General features: G+C 35.9%; 1 protein-coding gene across 2 annotated transcripts in view; it reads left to right on the plus strand.

Moving 5' to 3' along the window:
- Nucleotides 1–17,625, plus strand: part of Stt3a (STT3 oligosaccharyltransferase complex catalytic subunit A) — a 25,843-nt gene extending 8,218 nt beyond the window's left edge. Inside the window, exons 6-18 of one of the 2 annotated variants that reach the window (XM_015499004.2) lie at nt 296–386; nt 1,941–2,047; nt 3,056–3,220; nt 3,557–3,737; nt 4,508–4,663; nt 5,962–6,053; nt 6,685–6,840; nt 7,083–7,271; nt 8,596–8,712; nt 8,829–8,931; nt 15,166–15,354; nt 16,082–16,197; nt 16,915–17,625. In XM_015499004.2, coding sequence (XP_015354490.1) covers nt 296–386; nt 1,941–2,047; nt 3,056–3,220; nt 3,557–3,737; nt 4,508–4,663; nt 5,962–6,053; nt 6,685–6,840; nt 7,083–7,271; nt 8,596–8,712; nt 8,829–8,931; nt 15,166–15,354; nt 16,082–16,197; nt 16,915–16,944 — 1,692 coding nt within the window. In that variant the 3' untranslated portion in view covers nt 16,945–17,625. The remainder of the gene's footprint in view (nt 1–295; nt 387–1,940; nt 2,048–3,055; nt 3,221–3,556; nt 3,738–4,507; nt 4,664–5,961; nt 6,054–6,684; nt 6,841–7,082; nt 7,272–8,595; nt 8,713–8,828; nt 8,932–15,165; nt 15,355–16,081; nt 16,198–16,914) is intronic. The other variant, XM_015499003.2, reaches the window with a different exon arrangement.
- Nucleotides 17,626–18,032: the final 407 nt, after the last annotated feature.

Raw genomic sequence — 18,032 nt, forward strand, 5'->3', positions numbered from 1 at the left:
AGTTAAAAAAAAAAAAAAAAAAAGCAAATAGTACATTCTGGGGCAAGTGCTGATATTTAGGTAGCTCATGTGACTTAATCTGTCCTCAGTATATGTGTACTCAGTTTTAGACTTGGTGTCATGGGAACTTGGTTATAAAAGTTTTAGCTTTCTTGGTGCTGTGAGCATTTGTAGTACTTCACATCTACCTTGGAAATTGTTGGGTGCTCTCTAGGCCCATTTAATCAGAATGGACTAGCGGGTTATTTGTTCTCTCATAGATGTGTTGGTGTTAACTCTTATTATTTTTTCATAGGATGCAGGGGCTGGACTTCTTGCTGCTGCCATGATTGCTGTAGTTCCTGGATATATCTCCCGTTCTGTGGCTGGTTCCTATGATAATGAAGGTAGACATGTAAAACAGATTTTCACAAAGTACCCTAGAATTTGGGTCAGATCTATGGCTTAGCAATAATAAAAATGATACTTGGTAAGAATTTTAGAAATGGGCAAGAAGGGATCTTGGACAAGTTTGTTTTATCCTGACATTCCTGCTAGAGAGGTAACTGGTAAATCTATAAGCTCTTGGCTCATCTCAGGACTCAGAGTTAACTCTTGTTTTAACATTATAATTATTTGCTTTATTTTCTTAGATAAAGGGATATATTTATCCTTAAAAATCATAATGACTTTTAAAATTCTAAATGTATTTATTGAAAGTCATTTTCTGGAAGACAGTGTTAAATATTATAAAGATAGATAATGAATAAGATTATTTTGGCTCATAATTAAATTAAAGGGATAGATTATAGTATTTTTGTTTTGTTTTGTGGTTCTGGGGAATTGAACCCAGGACGTTGTGTATGCGAAGCAAGCACTCTACCACCTAAGCTATATTCCCCAGCCCAGGGTATAGAGAGTATAAATATTATGTTGGCCCATAATCTGGTATGATAAAAATGGACCTATAAAAATTACTCTAGGGCTAGGGATGTGGCTCAGCGGTAATGCGCTTGCCTGGCATGCGCGAGGCTCTGGGTTCGATCCTTAGCACCACATAAAAAAAATAAAATAAAGATGTTGTGTCCACCGAAAACTGAAAAATAAATATTGAAGAATTTTCTCTTTCTTTCTCTCTCTTTAAAAAAAAAAAATCACTCTAGTAACAGGCATATAGTGCTTTGTGCTCTGATAAAAATATAAAGACTACTTTAGAATGAAGTACAAGGAGAGATTATCTTGGGTTTTTGTCGTCAAGGAAAGCTTTCTGGAAGTGATTGAGTTTGAACTGGGCCCTGATGTTAATACTTCATTAGGTAGATATTAAGATGAGTTGCAACCAGAGCCAGCTCATGTTATGATCTAGAGGCAGGATGGCGCATGATAGTATAGTACTTCTTTAGAAGTAGCAGGAAATATAATGTCTGGAAAGAACAAAAATAATATTGGCTTACATTTCCTGAGTGCTTACTGTTCTAAATTCTTTTTTGGGGGGAGGAGTGGGGGAATACTGGGGATTGAACTCAGGGGCACTGGACCACTGAGCCACATCCCCAGCCCTATTCTGTACTTTATTTTTAGAGACTGGGTCCCACTGAGTTGCTTAGCTCCCTGTTATTGCTGAGGGTGGCTTTGAACTTGTGATCTTCCTGTGTCAACCTCCTGAGCTTCTGGGATTACATGTGTGTGCCACGGCACCCAACCTAAATCCTTTATGTGCATTATTTATATTTATCTTCACAACAGTTTTATAAAGTAGCTACTATATCAGACATCTTTTTTTATAGGAAACTGAGACAAAGGAAGGTAAAATAATTTACCTAAAATCACAGTATTACTAAGTAGTAGATAAAAGATCTTAATCAGGCAGTCTGTTTCAAAACAGTATTATTAGCCACTCTGCTGGCATAGCCTCTTGAATTTTTGGTGTTTTTTTTTTTGTTTGTTTTTTTTTCCTGCAGGTATTGCCATCTTTTGCATGCTCCTCACCTACTACATGTGGATCAAGGCAGTGAAGACTGGTTCTATCTATTGGGCAGCCAAGTGTGCTCTTGCTTATTTCTACATGGTAATTTTTTCTACATGTACTTAAACCCAGGGCTGCACACACACATGCTAGGCAAATGCCTTACTACTGAACTATATCCCCAACCTCTCTACATGTTTTTCATTTTTGAATTTCTTTTTCTTTTCTTTCTTTTTTTTTTAAACCAGCACTAGGGATTGACCCTAGGGGCACTTTTGTACTACTGAGCTACATCTCCAGCCTTTTAATTTTTTATTTTAAGGCAGGGTCTCACTAAGTTGCTCAGGGTTTCACTGATTTTCAGAGGCTGTCCTTGAACTTGTGATCTCCTGCCTTAGCTTTCTTACTTGCTGGGATTGCAGGTTCCCACAGTGTCCAGCTTTTAAATTTCTTTAACTATTTCCTATGGGTACATACTAGTTGACCAACCTTTTCTGGTTATGTTTTCCTTAAAACTTTACTTTTCCAATATATATTTTTTTCTGTTTAGTTAGACTTTCTTCCTTTAACTACTTCTACTTGCTTATATATCCCTAAATTCTCTATGGGACCATACAGTGGATTGCATCTAGATTTACTCTGATGCTTGGGTATGTCTTGCTATAATGCTAGTAGCCATAAGGGAGCTGGCAATTAACTTACAGTAATGGGGTGTGATTTTTCTACCCCCACCCCCCAAAAATCAATTATTTAAACTTTTTTGTATGTGAGCTTGTGGTATTAGGGATTGAATCCAGGGATCCTGTACCATTGAGCTATATCCCAACCCTTTCTATTTTTTATTTTGAGATAGGGTCTCTCTTAGTTGCCAGGGGTGGTCTGGAATTTATGATCCTGTTTCCTCAGCTTCCTGAGTCGATAGGATTACAAGGTGTGTGCCAGTGTGCCTGGCCTATTTAAACTGTTTAAGCCACTTGACATAAGTAAAGTCAGTCGTTATGTAAACAAGTAAGCTTTAGAAAGTTCACAAGAGACATCCTAAAGTATAATGGTGGTGACCTGAGGAGGAGTGCTCAGAGGAACTTTTTTTTTTTTTTTCCCCTGCCATAGGTTTCCTCATGGGGAGGTTATGTGTTCCTGATCAACTTGATTCCTCTTCATGTTCTGGTGCTGATGCTCACAGGCCGTTTCTCCCACCGGATTTATGTGGCCTATTGCACAGTTTACTGCCTGGGCACCATTCTTTCCATGCAGATCTCCTTTGTGGGTTTCCAGGTGAGTGTTAGATTTAATAGAGTTTTCAGCCTCTTCAGGTATTGTTTTGGTTGGGTCTTGAATGATGAGAATTTCAATGACAGGAAGTTTCAGGAAAATTGCAGACCAAGCCAAGGAAATAGCCTGAGCAATAGGCAGAGATGTGATTAAGATCGTGTGTGGTATGTTTTGGGGGACTCTATGTATATTTGGAAAATATGTCAGATGAATTAAACCCTTGCCTAGATTGGACTGATTCCTTTGGGAAACTTCAGAACTTATTTGACCCCTGAAATAGATCAGGGTAATAAGGGTCTGGGCTATATTATTACCATATATAATGCTTTTTCCCTACAGCCTGTCCTTTCATCAGAGCACATGGCAGCCTTTGGAGTCTTTGGTCTTTGCCAGATCCATGCCTTTGTGGATTACCTGCGCAGCAAATTAAATCCACAGCAATTTGAAGTTCTTTTCCGTAGTGTCATATCCCTGGTAGGCTTTGTCCTACTCACTGTGGGAGCTCTCCTCATGCTGACAGGTAGGGTGGGATCATAGCTTCTAGTATTAAATGAAAATGGATACATAAAATAAACTCCAAAAAGAGTATTTCCTGAGCATAGGAGATTCTTTCTTTTACTCCTGTTTCTCTTTATTTTAAATACTAAAGTTTTGCTTTTTTATATTCAATTCATTTGTCATCCCCAGTGTTAGATTTACCATAGCAGAGAATGTCTTATTAGAGCTACTTTTAATTACATCTAGTGAAAGAACTGTATCTTACCTTGCTAATCTTTTTCTTTTCTATTGGTTGGTAGACCTTCTTACATTCCTTGTGATACCTTATATCATGGCACTCATCTAACCCTATGGGAACTTAATCATGGCCATTCAGATTGGTTAGCCTGCCACATTTTCCTCCTTCATTTTTCTTTCTTCCACTCTCAGAAGCTAATTTGTTTTTACCCAAGTATTGTCTAATTCAGAGTGGGACTAGAGGACATAGTTTATTTAATCTCTGGAGTTTTCCAGATTAGGCATAATACCTTTTCAGGAAGCTCTTTTGCCTTCATTTTTTTCTCTGAATTTATATATAGCCCAATTCTTATTCTGCTGGTGATGTTGACTCAAGTACGCTCAAGTTTGAAGGAAAAGGAGTGAAACTCTTTAGTATTATTGGTGGCATTGAAGCAAAAACTTAGTCCTTCTCTGTCTCTAAGAGTGTTATTAAAATGAGATGTTGTGATTAGTTAGGTTAGGATGTTTGTTTTAGGAGTGTAAGTGAAATATTTATTGCTTCTTTGCTGCCAGGAAAAATATCTCCATGGACGGGGCGTTTCTACTCACTGCTGGATCCTTCTTATGCTAAGAACAACATCCCCATCATTGCTTCTGTGTCCGAGCATCAGCCCACAACCTGGTCTTCCTATTATTTTGATCTGCAGCTCCTCGTCTTCATGTTTCCAGGTATGTCTACCTTGTGCTCTGAAGTGGCCTTTTTCATAGAATCACCATTTGATTCTAAAAATGTCAACTACCCTCATCTTTGTTCTTATTTGCCTGTTTATGCTGTGTAGGACAGAGGATGGCTAAGCACATTTTCCAGATATTTGAAGCAGAGTAGGAGTCAGAAGTTGAAGTTACAGATATTGGCAAGCTCAGTTCTTCATAACTTTCTGTTTATTTGTTTTATGTTAAAATTCAACTCTACTTCTTATTTGGGTTTTTTGTTTGTTTGTTTTTTGTTTTCTTTCTTTTTCTTTGTAGTATTTCTGGCATATACTCCTGACTTCACCTAATTTCTCCTGTTTGCAGTATTGAAGTTTCATAATGGCATTACAAACTGTAGAGCATTTTCATTATCTTCTGGCCAATTCAGATATGTTTTAGAACTTACCAATGTCAGTGGTCTTTTATAAAATAACTTGTACTTTATTTTATTATGGAAGTATTTGTGTATTGTGAAAATAATATAAATAAGAAAAAAAAATTGTAAAAATTAGAGTTCTTACCACCTATCTCTAGCTACTATTGATAATTTATATTTATCCACTTATTGATATTGTGGATATCAGTGTATATTCATTTACTTATTTATTGAATAAGAATAAGATCGTACAGTTTTTTCCGCTGATCCTGAAGAATCATGATAGGGCTGAGGATGTGGCTCAGTACTAGAGTACTTGCTTAGCATGCTCAAGACTCTAGGTTCAATTCCTAGCACTGAAAAAATTTAATTTCCCTGTAATTTATTATTATTATTATTATTTTAATATTTATTTTTTAGTTTTCAATGGACACAACATCTTTATTTTTTATGTGGTGCTGAGGATCAAACCCAGCGCCCTGCACATGCCTGGTGAGCGCGCTACTGCTTCGGCCACATCCCTAGCCCATTATTTTATAGAAATATTTAAGATATATCATTTGTTAGTTTTATTGTTTCAGTACAAGATGCATAAAGATGTGTAAAAGGGCAAATAGTCCATAACCCTATGCAGCAATGTCTTAATTGATATATTCCATTTTTAAAATATGCTTTTAACTAGTTTCTTTGCTGGACATTTTAGGTTGTTTCTCAATTTTTGTGATAGTAAACATCTTTTGCACATTTCTATGATTTTTTTTTTTTTAGGATAAATTCCTGGAAGTAGAATTGCTGAGTTAAATGTGTGGAGTCATCCAGTGATATAATGAAGATCATTTCCCTTGTAGGTTTCTGCCTATTGGGCTCGTCTGCTTACTTCTCCTTTTCTCTTTTGTAGTTGGTCTCTATTACTGCTTTAGCAACCTGTCTGATGCCCGGATTTTTATCATCATGTATGGTGTGACCAGCATGTACTTTTCAGCTGTAATGGTGAGGAACTCCCTCAGTCTTAGCAAAACTTTTCACTCTTAACTCTGAGGTGCTTTTTTGTTTTTGTTTTTTCCTGGTAGGATTCAGAAAGTAGTAAAGTTTGTATAGACGTTTCCTTCTGAGCACTTGAGGGGCTGAGTTGTAGAGCTACTTGCTATTATTGATTCTCGCTAGGGACGTCTAAGACCCTCATACATTCTGGTTGTGTTGTTCTGCTTTCTTGGGTTCATAACCTTGTGTAGCAAGGCAGTTTTGCATTTTTTTGAAGAATTTGACCCTAGGTGACTTAAAAAGGGAGATGATGCTTTTTTACTTGAAGGTATGGGAGTACTATCTAGAGATAGATAGTTAAAAGAGAGGAGGGATTTTAAGACAATATTTCTAACACTGTTTTGATTCCAAATCGCAATTAGGAATGTATTTTGTATTACTCAAGACACATATGTATACATAAGTACCTGTGACAGAGTTTAAGAAATATATACTTTTATTGTTGTTATCCCAAACATTTTCTGTCTTTACTGAAAAATCATGTTTGATGAAAACCCCTAAATTGATGTCATAGTTTACTAATAGAATGAAATCTGTAATTTAAAATGTTGGTTAGACTGATGATTCCTGTCTCTCTTAGGTACGTCTAATGCTGGTGTTAGCACCTGTTATGTGCATTCTTTCTGGCATTGGAGTCTCTCAGGTGCTGTCCACATATATGAAGAATCTGGACATAAGTCGCCCAGACAAGAAGAGCAAGAAGCAACAGGATTCCACTTACCCTATTAAGAATGAAGTAAGAATTAAATGACAGTATAGCAGACTTGGGAAATTGCGTGTGTGTGTGTGTGTGTATACACACATATGTATGTTTGTGTTTTTGAGTGGGAGAGTTAATTAGAGCATTATAATAGGTGGTTAGAATAAACTCAGGTAACTTCTGACTTATTTTGATTCATCTCATTTGTATTGTCTATATATAGAAATTGTCCTATTAATTTAGTTTGGTTTATTATGTAATTCTTTTTCCTTGTTTAGGTGGCAAGTGGGATGATATTGGTCATGGCTTTTTTTCTCATCACCTACACCTTTCATTCAACCTGGGTGACCAGTGAGGCCTATTCTTCTCCTTCCATTGTATTGTCTGCCCGTGGTGGGGATGGCAGTAGGATCATTTTTGATGACTTCCGAGAAGCATATTATTGGCTTCGTCACAATACTCCAGAGGTGAAAATTTGGGAGGAATGCAATTGTGGGGTAGGGATTAAGGGGGAAACACTGGATATTATAGTGAATCATGTAGCTTTTAGAAGGGTGGAAAGCTTGGAGAAATTGGAACTTTAGAAATCTAGTCTTGAATAAACTTTAAAGGCAAACTTCCATTTAATTCAGATAATTCTTCTGTAGTGAATCTTAATTATCTAAACTTTCCATGGCCACTTCCATTGATATGTTAGTGGTTTTTGATATGAAACAGACCATCCTTCCCAATAATAAAAGAAAAGCTGGTCATGGTGGTACACATGTATAATCCCAGCAATTTAGGAGACTGAGACAAGGGGATCACAAGTTCAAGGCCAGTTTGGGAAACTTATCAAGACCCTGTCTCGAAATTTTAAAAAATGGCTGGGGATACAACTCACTGGTAAAATACCTCTGGTTCAATTTCCAGTAATGGAAAAAAAAAAAAAGTTAAAAATATATAATACATGTTTTTTTTTGTTTTTTTTTTGTATATTTATGTTTTAGTTTTAGGTGAACACAGTATTTTATTTTTATGTGGTGCTGAGGATTGAACCCAGTGCCTCATGCATGCTAGGTGAGCGCTCTACCACTGAGCCACAATCTCAGTTCTAGAATACATGTTATTATTTCCATAAAGTTAACACTTAACACTTAATGATAAGTACTTTTTAACATTTTAGTTTATTACCTTTTGAGAATCCGAAGTCATTTCTTTTGGACTATCTATTGAACATGGCATTTCTGAGCATATTTGTTAAGAGTCAAAACCAGAATATTTTTTTTTTTGGTAGTGCCTGGGGATTGAGTCTAAGGCTTTACACATGCTAAGCAAGTGCTCTACTACTTAGCTAGAACCGTAGCCTCAGAACTAAGAGTCTCTTAATCCCTGCCCATCAAATCTTGTGATTTTGTGTTTTTCCTCCCATATTTATAATAACTGATTTGTTATATTGTTAGGAGGTCATTTATTTAATAAAGTTACTTAGTGATACTAAGCTATCACTTAAGTATCATTTAGTGTATTGCACAGTCCCCTACACATCCCACGTCATTGTGCTTGTTTATATAAAGTGATTTGGGAATGTTGGATTGTATATAACTTGTGCTGAGTTTTCATGATTGTATATAAATGGAGGAAAAGATGCCAACATTTATTTTCTGGTTAGGAATGTACTATGTTGTGAAGAAATTGATTAATGAGCCAGGCCTCACTTTCTGTCGGACCACAGTTGTCCTACCACTCTTTGTCTTGCATTTGATTTTTAGGGTAGTAAGAATCCTGTTGTTTCTTTTACTATTCTTTCAGGATGCAAAGGTCATGTCATGGTGGGATTATGGCTACCAGATTACAGCTATGGCAAACAGGACAATTTTAGTGGACAATAATACATGGAATAATACCCATATTTCTCGAGTAGGGCAGGTAAGTTAAGGGATCCTTTGAATGTTTGATATGCATAGTCTAGTGGAAAATACTCCTCATGAAGAAATCTCATGATTTGAGATTTTGTTCTGAAGATTATACATTCGTTTTTCTAGGCAATGGCATCCTCCGAAGAAAAAGCCTATGAGATCATGAGGGAGCTTGATGTCAGCTATGTGCTTGTCATTTTTGGAGGCCTTACTGGGTATTCCTCTGATGGTAACGTACTTGGTTCCATTTCTAACTGCAGGGCATAGATTATTATTATTAATATTTTTTAAAATTTTTTTTTTAGTTGTCAGTGGACCTTTATTTATATATGGTACTGAGAATTGAACCCAGAGCCTCACACATGCTAGGGCATAGATTATAAGAAAACTAGATGAATCTCCTTACTACTCTTACCAAGACTTCATTTCTTTTTGTTTTGTTTTGTTTTCCCCGTCCTTTCCTTCCTTCTCACAGTATGACATGCTATGATTGTCTAAAGACAGTAGTTCCCCAAGTAGTAAAACTAAGACTGTAAGGCTTATGAAAATGAACTTAAGAATTAGCCTTATTTAATGAATTTAAGCCATGTAATCATTTGTTAGCTTAAAAAATGTTTTTTAAATATATGTAGGTATGAAATGCATTTACATATAAAAAGTATATATATATTGTATGTATATATAAGTGTCACATGAACATATGTACATACACACAGCCCTGTTATTCATGAGTTATACATCCATGAATTCAATGAAAATATTTGGGGAAAAAAATTGTGTCTGTGTTAAACATGTACAGACTTTTCTTATCATTATTTTTTAAACAGTATAGTATAAAATGTGTTTACATAATACTTATGTTGTATCAGGTATTATAAGTAATCTAAAGATGATTTAAAATATATGGGAGGATGTAAACTATATGCAAACACTATTTTATTTAAAGGACTTGAGCATCTGTAGATTTTGGTATCTATGGGGAGTCCTAAAAGCAATCTTCTACAGATACTGAGTGACAACTGAATCTATAAAAGGGCAAATGTTACCATGTTCTTTATGAGAATTGGCAAAAAGATATTTTTATAAGAAACATGAAAATATAGTTCACTGCTTTAAAAATAACATTTACAAGATTAAAGTAATACCCTCTAATTTTTTAAAAAGTTAAAACAGTTCTGAAGGTTTATAATGAAGAATTATCGTATCCCCTAAACTGGAGCCTCTTTAACACCAATCCCCAGAAGCAGTTATTCCTAGTATTTATTTATTTTTGGTGCTGGAAATTGAATCTCATGTGCATGTTAAGGCAAGCACTCTACCACTGAATCATATCCCTAGCCCCTCATAATTTTAAGTAGTATGTATATTTTGCTATATTCAGTGATTGGTCAGTTATAGATATACTTTATAAATTTCTTATCATAAACAAAGAGTTTTGCAGTTTATTTCACATTCTCTCCTTTTCCTTTCTCGTTTCTTAGCATAGTTAATTTATAATTGTTGATTAAATCCAGAAGTGGTTTCAGAATCATGACTTTTAAATATTATTGACTGCTGAGTCAATTAGTACACTATAACTTGTTTGCCTGCAGTTAATGATTACTTTGTGGTTATCTTTCTTTTTTTTCTTCTTTTTGGTGGTGAGGTTTGAGCTTAGGGTTTTGCTCATGCTGAGCATGTAGTCTACCCCTGAGCTAATCCCCAACATGTGTTCTTATTTTAGATTAGTTTCTGATATAGGCACATGACAGTTCCATCCAGATAGTATCTAAGTAATAAAACTATATCATGTTTTATAGTAGGGACCTGTCACCAGACTTCAGCTTTCACGAACAATTGCACCAGCACTATTTGGTTGTGTGCAATTATTTTTCGGTTTTCTTTTTATTATAATAACAACATTTCTAAGTCTGTAGAAATTTTTATGTATATCTGTGTATGTGTGTAAATATGTACATACATGCATGTTGTGTTTATGTATGTATGTATGCATATGTGTGGTAGAAAGGGATAGTCCCCAGAAGTCTTAGCTTAAGTAGCCATTGCTAACAATATTTTATTGCTTGTTGAGATGAATGGAAGAATATGTTTATAATGTTGGAATAAAAATGAGTGTAATTTTTGGAAAATATTTTTGTGTGTGTGAAATTCTAGAAATTAGCAATTAGCACATGATACCCGACAAAGTAACTTAGCATGAAAGTAAATATTATTAAAGTCAAGAAGTCTTGGTTAGCCGGGCATGGTGGTGCTCCTGTAATTCCAGTGGTTCTGGAGGCTAAGGCAGGAGGATTGCAAGTTGAAAGCCATCTTCAGCAATTTAGCAAGGCCCTAAGCAACTTAGTGAGACCCTGTCTCAAAATAAAAAGTAGAAAAAGGGCTGGGATATGGCTCAGTAGTTAAGAGACCCTGGGTTCAAATGTTGGTTCCAAAAAAAAAAATAGTCTTGGTTATACAGATGTTTAAAGTAAACTTGGGATTGAATATATTTAAAAAGAAGTAGACATTGTTAAGTGTATAGCTTGATGGGTTTTTAGAGAAAAATCACACTCATGTAACCACAATCCAGGTTGAGTATTACTAATATTCTAGAATTATTCTTTATACTTCCTTGCAATATCTACCTCCAATTCCCAAGGCTGACCACCTTCCTAGCTTCTAATGCTATTTAGTTTTGAAACAGATTTATTGTTTCATAATTGTACCTTCACATATTTAAAAAGTATCATTTGATACATTTTGTCATATGCATATACCTATGAAGTTTTGCCTGTTTTTTAACTTTATAAATGAGAATACCATATATACTCTTCTGACTTTTTTTGGTCAGTATTATGTTTGCAAAATTCATTCATATTGTGGATCCAGGCACAGTGTAGCATGCCTGTAATTCCAGCAACTCAGGAGGCTGAGCCAGGAGGATCATAAGTTCAAAGGCAGCACCAGCAACTTAGTGAGACTCTGTCTCAAAAAGGACTGAAGATGTGGTTAGTAGTATGGTTTCCCTAGGTTCAGTCCTCAGTGCAAAAAATAAAAAAAGAGATTCATTCAGGTTATGAATAGTTGTAAATTGTTAAATCTTATTCCTGCATAGTATTTCATTGTGTGAATGTAGCACAGTATATTCACTTTAGTGTTGATGAATATTTGTGCTGTGTCCACTTTGAGGCTATTATGAATAATCCTGATTTGAACATTCCCTAATATATTTTTGATGAAATATGTACCAAAGAGTAGAATTACTAGTTTAGGAGTAATGTCTGTTGTTCAGTTTAAATAGAATAAAGAGATAATGATAAAGATATTCCCAGAGTGGAGTGCCTGTTTATGTTTCTACTACCTGTGACTGCAAATTATTAGTTCTATGTCTTTGCACATACTTGTTAGTATTTGTAGTTTTCATTTGGCACATGTAGTGATGGTATAGATATTTTAATGAAAATGGAGATGCTGCTTCTTCATAATAAATTGGTCATGTAAAAGCATAAAAATGTTGTGAAAATCAGACATTTAATGAGGTGAAATTGATGTTTAATAACTTAAGTTTACATGAAAAAATACTCATTCACAAAGAAAATCTTAGCAGAAAAGACTATGCCATGCTTTTAAGTTGAAAGAATGATGATTGACTAGTTAACCATGATCTTTAGAAGCTAGACTATTATTTTCAAAGAAGAAAATAAAATACTAACCGTGAAACAATGCAGAAAGACAGCCCCCACCCTCCAAAAAAAAATAATCAGTGCAGAACACTCATTATCTAGACACATGAAAATATGCATGTGACAACTATTAGAGAAGACAGTATTAATTTATTTCTCATTGAACTTATCTCTTGGAATCATATTAGGCTTTTTAATTTTTTTGTACTGGGAACTGAACCCAGGCACTTTACCACTATGCTGCAACCCCCGACCCATTATTTATTTAGAGACGAGGTTTTCCTAAGTTGCTAAGGCTGGCCTTAACTTGCAGTCTTCCTACCTCAGCCTCCTGAGCCTCTGAGGATTACAAGCATGCACCCCTATGCCCAGCCAAAACTCAACTTCAGTCATTATTCATTTTTTTTTTGGTGGTGGGAGGTACCAGGTATTGAACTCAGGAGCATTCAGCCACTGAGCCACATTCCCAGCTCTATTTTGTATTTTTATTTAGAGACAGGATCTCACCGAGTTGCTTAGCACCTTGCCATTGCTAAGGCTGGCTTTGAACTCAAGATCCTTCTGTCTTAGCCTCCAGAGCTGCTGGGATTATGGGTGTGTGCCACCACACCCGGCCCCAGTCATTATTCTTGTCTTTCCTGAGTTTATTAAAAACTAAACTATAGCTGGGTGTGTCGATGTACCCCTGTAATCCCTGCGGCTCAGAAGGCTAAGATAGGCGAATTGGGAATTCAAAGCCAACCTCAGCAATGGCAAGATGCTTAGCAGCTCACTGAGACCCTGTCTCTAAATAAAATACAAAATAGGGCTGGGGATGTGGCTCAGTGGCTGAGTGCCCCTGAGTTCAATCCTCAGTACCAGAAAACAAAACAAAAACAACCAACCAACAAACAAGCAACACTGTGAAAAAACAAAAACCCATGACTTGGGCTCTGAAGGCGATCATTTTTTCTGTGATGCTGAGGATTGAATTCCAGACACTTGGTGGACTAAAGATATACTCTGGCAGAGTTACACACTCAGGCAATCTTAAATAAGTAATTCCAAAATGTTTTGAATATATTTATGCTAAGTGGTGCATACTCAAAATGACATTTTCTAAAGTGATAATAGGCATTTGGGTATGAATGATTTTTTAAAAGCTTCATTATTTCATGGTCATATCGCATTGCACTTCTTGAATGTTCTTTCTTAATTTAAATTTCCTTTGAATGTTTGGATCATGGACACAATTTTTCTCTTTTGCAGTGTAACACATATTTCATTTTACCTTCTATTGAATACTTAATGCAGATTTGAAACAAAATAGTTAAATCTGATCATAGTCCAGATTCCCTCCAAAGAGAGGTTGATACAGTATTACCTCTATTTGAATTTTTTTTGTAGACAACTGTATCTTCAAAATTATTTTTATGAAATTATTATTGCTGTTGTTATTATCTTGTTGGTGTTGGGGATCACACTAAGCCACATCACCCTCTAGGCCTTTCCTATTAGTTTTCACTCTTCATTTAGTAAGGTTGCCAGATTTTTGCCTCAGATGTATTTGCCAGATAGCTACAGTGCCAGAGTTCTGTGATACTGAGTTGATACTTGAGTTTTGTTTTTGGTCTTGTTTCTGTCTGTATGATCTGGGCAAATCTCTGTCTCAATATTTCCATCTATAAGATGAAGGAAAGAATATAGATATAGTAGGATAGTAATGTTGTTCAATGAATGCTAACCTTGTGAAAAGTGATATAGTTAGTGCTTTTATTTGCAACCCTCTTATTTTTCTAGTTTGATAGATGAGGAAACTGAAGCACAGAGAGGTTAAATAACTTGCTCAAGGTCACTCAGCTAGAATTGGAAGTGCTAGAATTCCAACCCAAAGCAAACAATGTGGATTCAGAGTCTTTTCTTAACCTCTGGAATATCCTTTGGAACCCTTTTTAATAAAAAATGTATTAGGAAATGTATTTTCCTATGGATCAGTAATACTTTTTATACTAACCATTCAGTTAAACAGAGCAGTTGATTTCCCTAAAACCATAAATAAACAACAGAGAATGACATATCTAAGAGAAATATCCTGAGTTGATGGTGGTATCAGTATTTATAGAGTCTGGGAGTATATTTGACACAGAAATGTTGACTTCTCATGTTTGTGCTTTGGAGGTAAGTGACTTTGAAATTGTATTTCAGGAGGGAGCAGCAAACTTGTATTTTCCTTTTTGGTAAAGCTGCTATCCCTTGGGTCAGTGCATAGGCCAATAGAAATACAATGGGATCTACATAGTCATTTTAAGTTCTCACATCAAATAAGTGTAAAATACTTGAAATTAATTTTATTTAATTGAGTATATCAAAACATTTAACAAATAACTAATATGTTTTACCCATTTTTTGTGTGTGAGTTTTGTATTAAGTCCTAGAAATCTGATGTGTATTTTGTTTTTATAGCATCCCTTAATTTGTATTAGCCACATTTCAAGTTCTTAATTAGTGTCATCTGGCTAGTGGCTCCTATATTCAATAGCTCAGTCCCCAGCTAATATGTAAGAATCGTTTCAGTTGTGGCATAAGACTGGATCAATAGCATAGGATTTCAGGAGTCTAATAATTTCTGAGAAAAATTATATATTTTGAGGAAAAATATTTTACTCACACATTGTCTTTCCTGTTTTTAATATAGAGTTGAATGGATGGTATCATTCCCTATTAGAAAAATATGGGGAATTTCCTTACATAGCTTTTTCATTTGGTTATTTAGCTCTAGCAACCTTTTTGATGCAGCAGTTTCTTTTGTTTTTTTTCTCTAGATATCAACAAGTTTCTTTGGATGGTTCGGATCGGAGGGAGCACAGACACAGGCAAACATATCAAGGAGAATGACTATTATACTCCAACTGGGGAATTCCGTGTGGACCGTGAGGGTTCTCCAGTGCTGCTCAACTGCCTTATGTACAAGATGTGTTACTACCGCTTTGGGCAGGTCTACACAGAAGCCAGTGAGTGATTCACAGCATTAACAATAATCGCAGTAACAGAAATAGCTAGCAAACTCTGTTTTTTAGGCTTTGTTCTAAATGCTTTATATCTGTTAACTCATTTAATCCTCACAGTGACTTAGAAAGTAGACGCTAATATTGTTATTTCATTTTGAGTCAATTGAGGTGCCAGTAGGTTACTAAACTGGCCAACTTCACATGACTAAGAGGTAGGGTCCGGATTCAAACTCAGGCAGTATAGCGCCAGATTCTGTGCTTTCAGATATCTTTTGTTGTGTCTCAGTAAAGAATGTTGCTGAGGAAAGGAATATAGGGATAGACAGACAGAAGACTTCATTTCTTCAGGTGGATACACTGAGAAGAATTTAATGAGGTTGTCTTTCCCTTGGTCTTGAATTTCATGGTTTTGATGTTGAAAGAATTTCTGAAGTGCATGCAGGTCCTTGGTTTCTGATATTTTCTGATCCATGGAAGGGTTAGTAGTGTGTTACAGAGGCTTCTGATGTTTCTCAGAAAAAGAGGGGCTTGGAAGTCAGCCCCTATCTCTTAGTAAAAATAAGCTCCATGGATTCTGGCAATACATCATCTTGAACAGGGTAACCTTGATTTGCTCTTACTACCTGATGCTCTTTTTTTGCAGACTCTAGTCTCTAATCAAACTGCAGCCTGAGGAATAACAATCTAAGTAGTAGAAGATATACTGTATTCTTTTTTTGTCCCTTTCTAGAACGCCCACCAGGCTTTGACCGTGTCCGAAATGCTGAGATTGGTAATAAAGATTTTGAGCTTGATGTCCTGGAGGAAGCATATACCACAGAACATTGGCTGGTCAGGATATACAAGGTGAGCGATGCTATACTGTTTTAGAAAGTGACCCTCATGTTTGCAGATAAGTTCTAGTGCTTAAATAATAGGCCACCATATTTCTTAAATGGGGGTATTTCTGATGACACCTGTATCTGAAAGATAACTTGCAATTCATTCAGAATTTTACTTTTAAAATTTTAAGTTATCCTTAGAGTAGATCTCCCAGTGGCTGTCATTTTAGCAGTTGGTGCAGCAACATTTTTTCCAGTTGTTATTTAGATCTGAATGTTTCAGTGCTCAGGCCTGAGGGGAGAAAAGAGAAAATTCGTGTGTTTGTTTCTGAACTACATTACTTGTCTCCTACTGAGGAATTGATGGTAAAAAGAGACATGTAATCACATGAGTGTGCTATAGCTCTTACATAAAAAAAGATTGAGCCAGGCGCAGTGTCGCACATGTGTAACTCAGTGGCTCAGGAGGCTGAGGCAGGAGGAACACAAGTTCTAAGCCAGCCTCAGCAACATAGCGAGACCAACTTAGCAAGACCCTGTCTCAAACTAAAAAGAAGTGGATAGGGATGTGGCTCAGTGCTTAAGTACTCCTGGGTTCAATCCCTGGTACAAAAAAGAAAAAAGAAAAGATTGAGAGCCTTTGATAATGTGAAGGGAAAATTATTTACTATGTCTCATAGAGATACTCTGTAAGATTAAGCAGTGTTACCAGACCTTCTAACCCATGTTTATTTATTCACAGTGTCAAACCAGGCAGCAGAACCAAACATAATCCAACCTGCTCTGGGTGAACCCATTTCACTAGAAAAAACTCTTCAAAGTTGACCTGGTTATCAGTATTAATTTAATTGACTTTTTTTTTTTTGTGTGTGTATGTGTGTGTGCAGGTAAAGGACCTGGATAATCGAGGCTTGTCAAGGACGTAAATGTCACATCCAGCTATGATACGCTTTGCACTGAGCGCCTCATATTTAGAATGTTGAAGATTTTTTTTTATATGCAGTTTATAAGAACAGAGCCGGATGGCATTAGAATCGTCTGGAAGTTTTGCCCTGGACAGTATGGGCTGGGCCAAAATGGAATGATTTTTATAATTCTGAGCAGGTTACCAAATGAAATGTCATGGATTTACTTTGGTCAATTAAAGGGGGGAATTTTTTTTAAAAAATGTGCCTTATTTGTTTTGACTTAATGGCTGATTTGAAGACAAAAATTTCTGCTGGGTTGCTCAAAGGACATATAGCAGACTTTACCAATGCTCTTAGCTCCCTGAACCAGGTAGGAGGAGCATTCTTTTTCTCTTATATCAGGAAAACTATTAAGGACTAGCTCTGATTCTACATTATATGAACAGTTTTGTCATACTGTCTGTATTGTAGCACTTAGTGTGAAGCCTTGCACATAGTAGGTGCTCAATAAATTTTTATCAAATGAATAAATGTTTATGGAACAAGAGAGTGCTATTTCTGGGCAGGAAAGACAGCTTTCTTGCTGTTATGTCTCTATTTGCAATGTGTCTCATCTTTAGAGGCGCTTTGACTTTATAAGGGATAGAAAGTGGCTAGCCAGACCTGATCTCACCAGTACTCTTTGGGACTAGTGAGGGTTTTTATTTTTTTAGAGCAGGAATAAATCAAGTGTAACTAAATCAAACAGTGAAATGTTATCAGTGGAGAGGGAGAATCTCTTTCAATGTTATGTGTAGAGCTTGATAATCAGTAGATGCTTGTGAATCAGCTTAAATGTAATTATAAACATCTATTTGAAATTTAATTTTTCAGTACTTTCACCAAATTGTAACACTTCCCTGAAGGCTTTAGTTTCATTTCCTTTAGCCTATGCACTAAAACTCTTGTGGTT

The sequence above is a fragment of the Marmota marmota genome, unplaced genomic scaffold (genome assembly GCF_001458135.2).
Source record: "Marmota marmota marmota unplaced genomic scaffold, marMar, whole genome shotgun sequence".
Taxonomy (NCBI): Eukaryota; Metazoa; Chordata; class Mammalia; order Rodentia; family Sciuridae; genus Marmota; species Marmota marmota.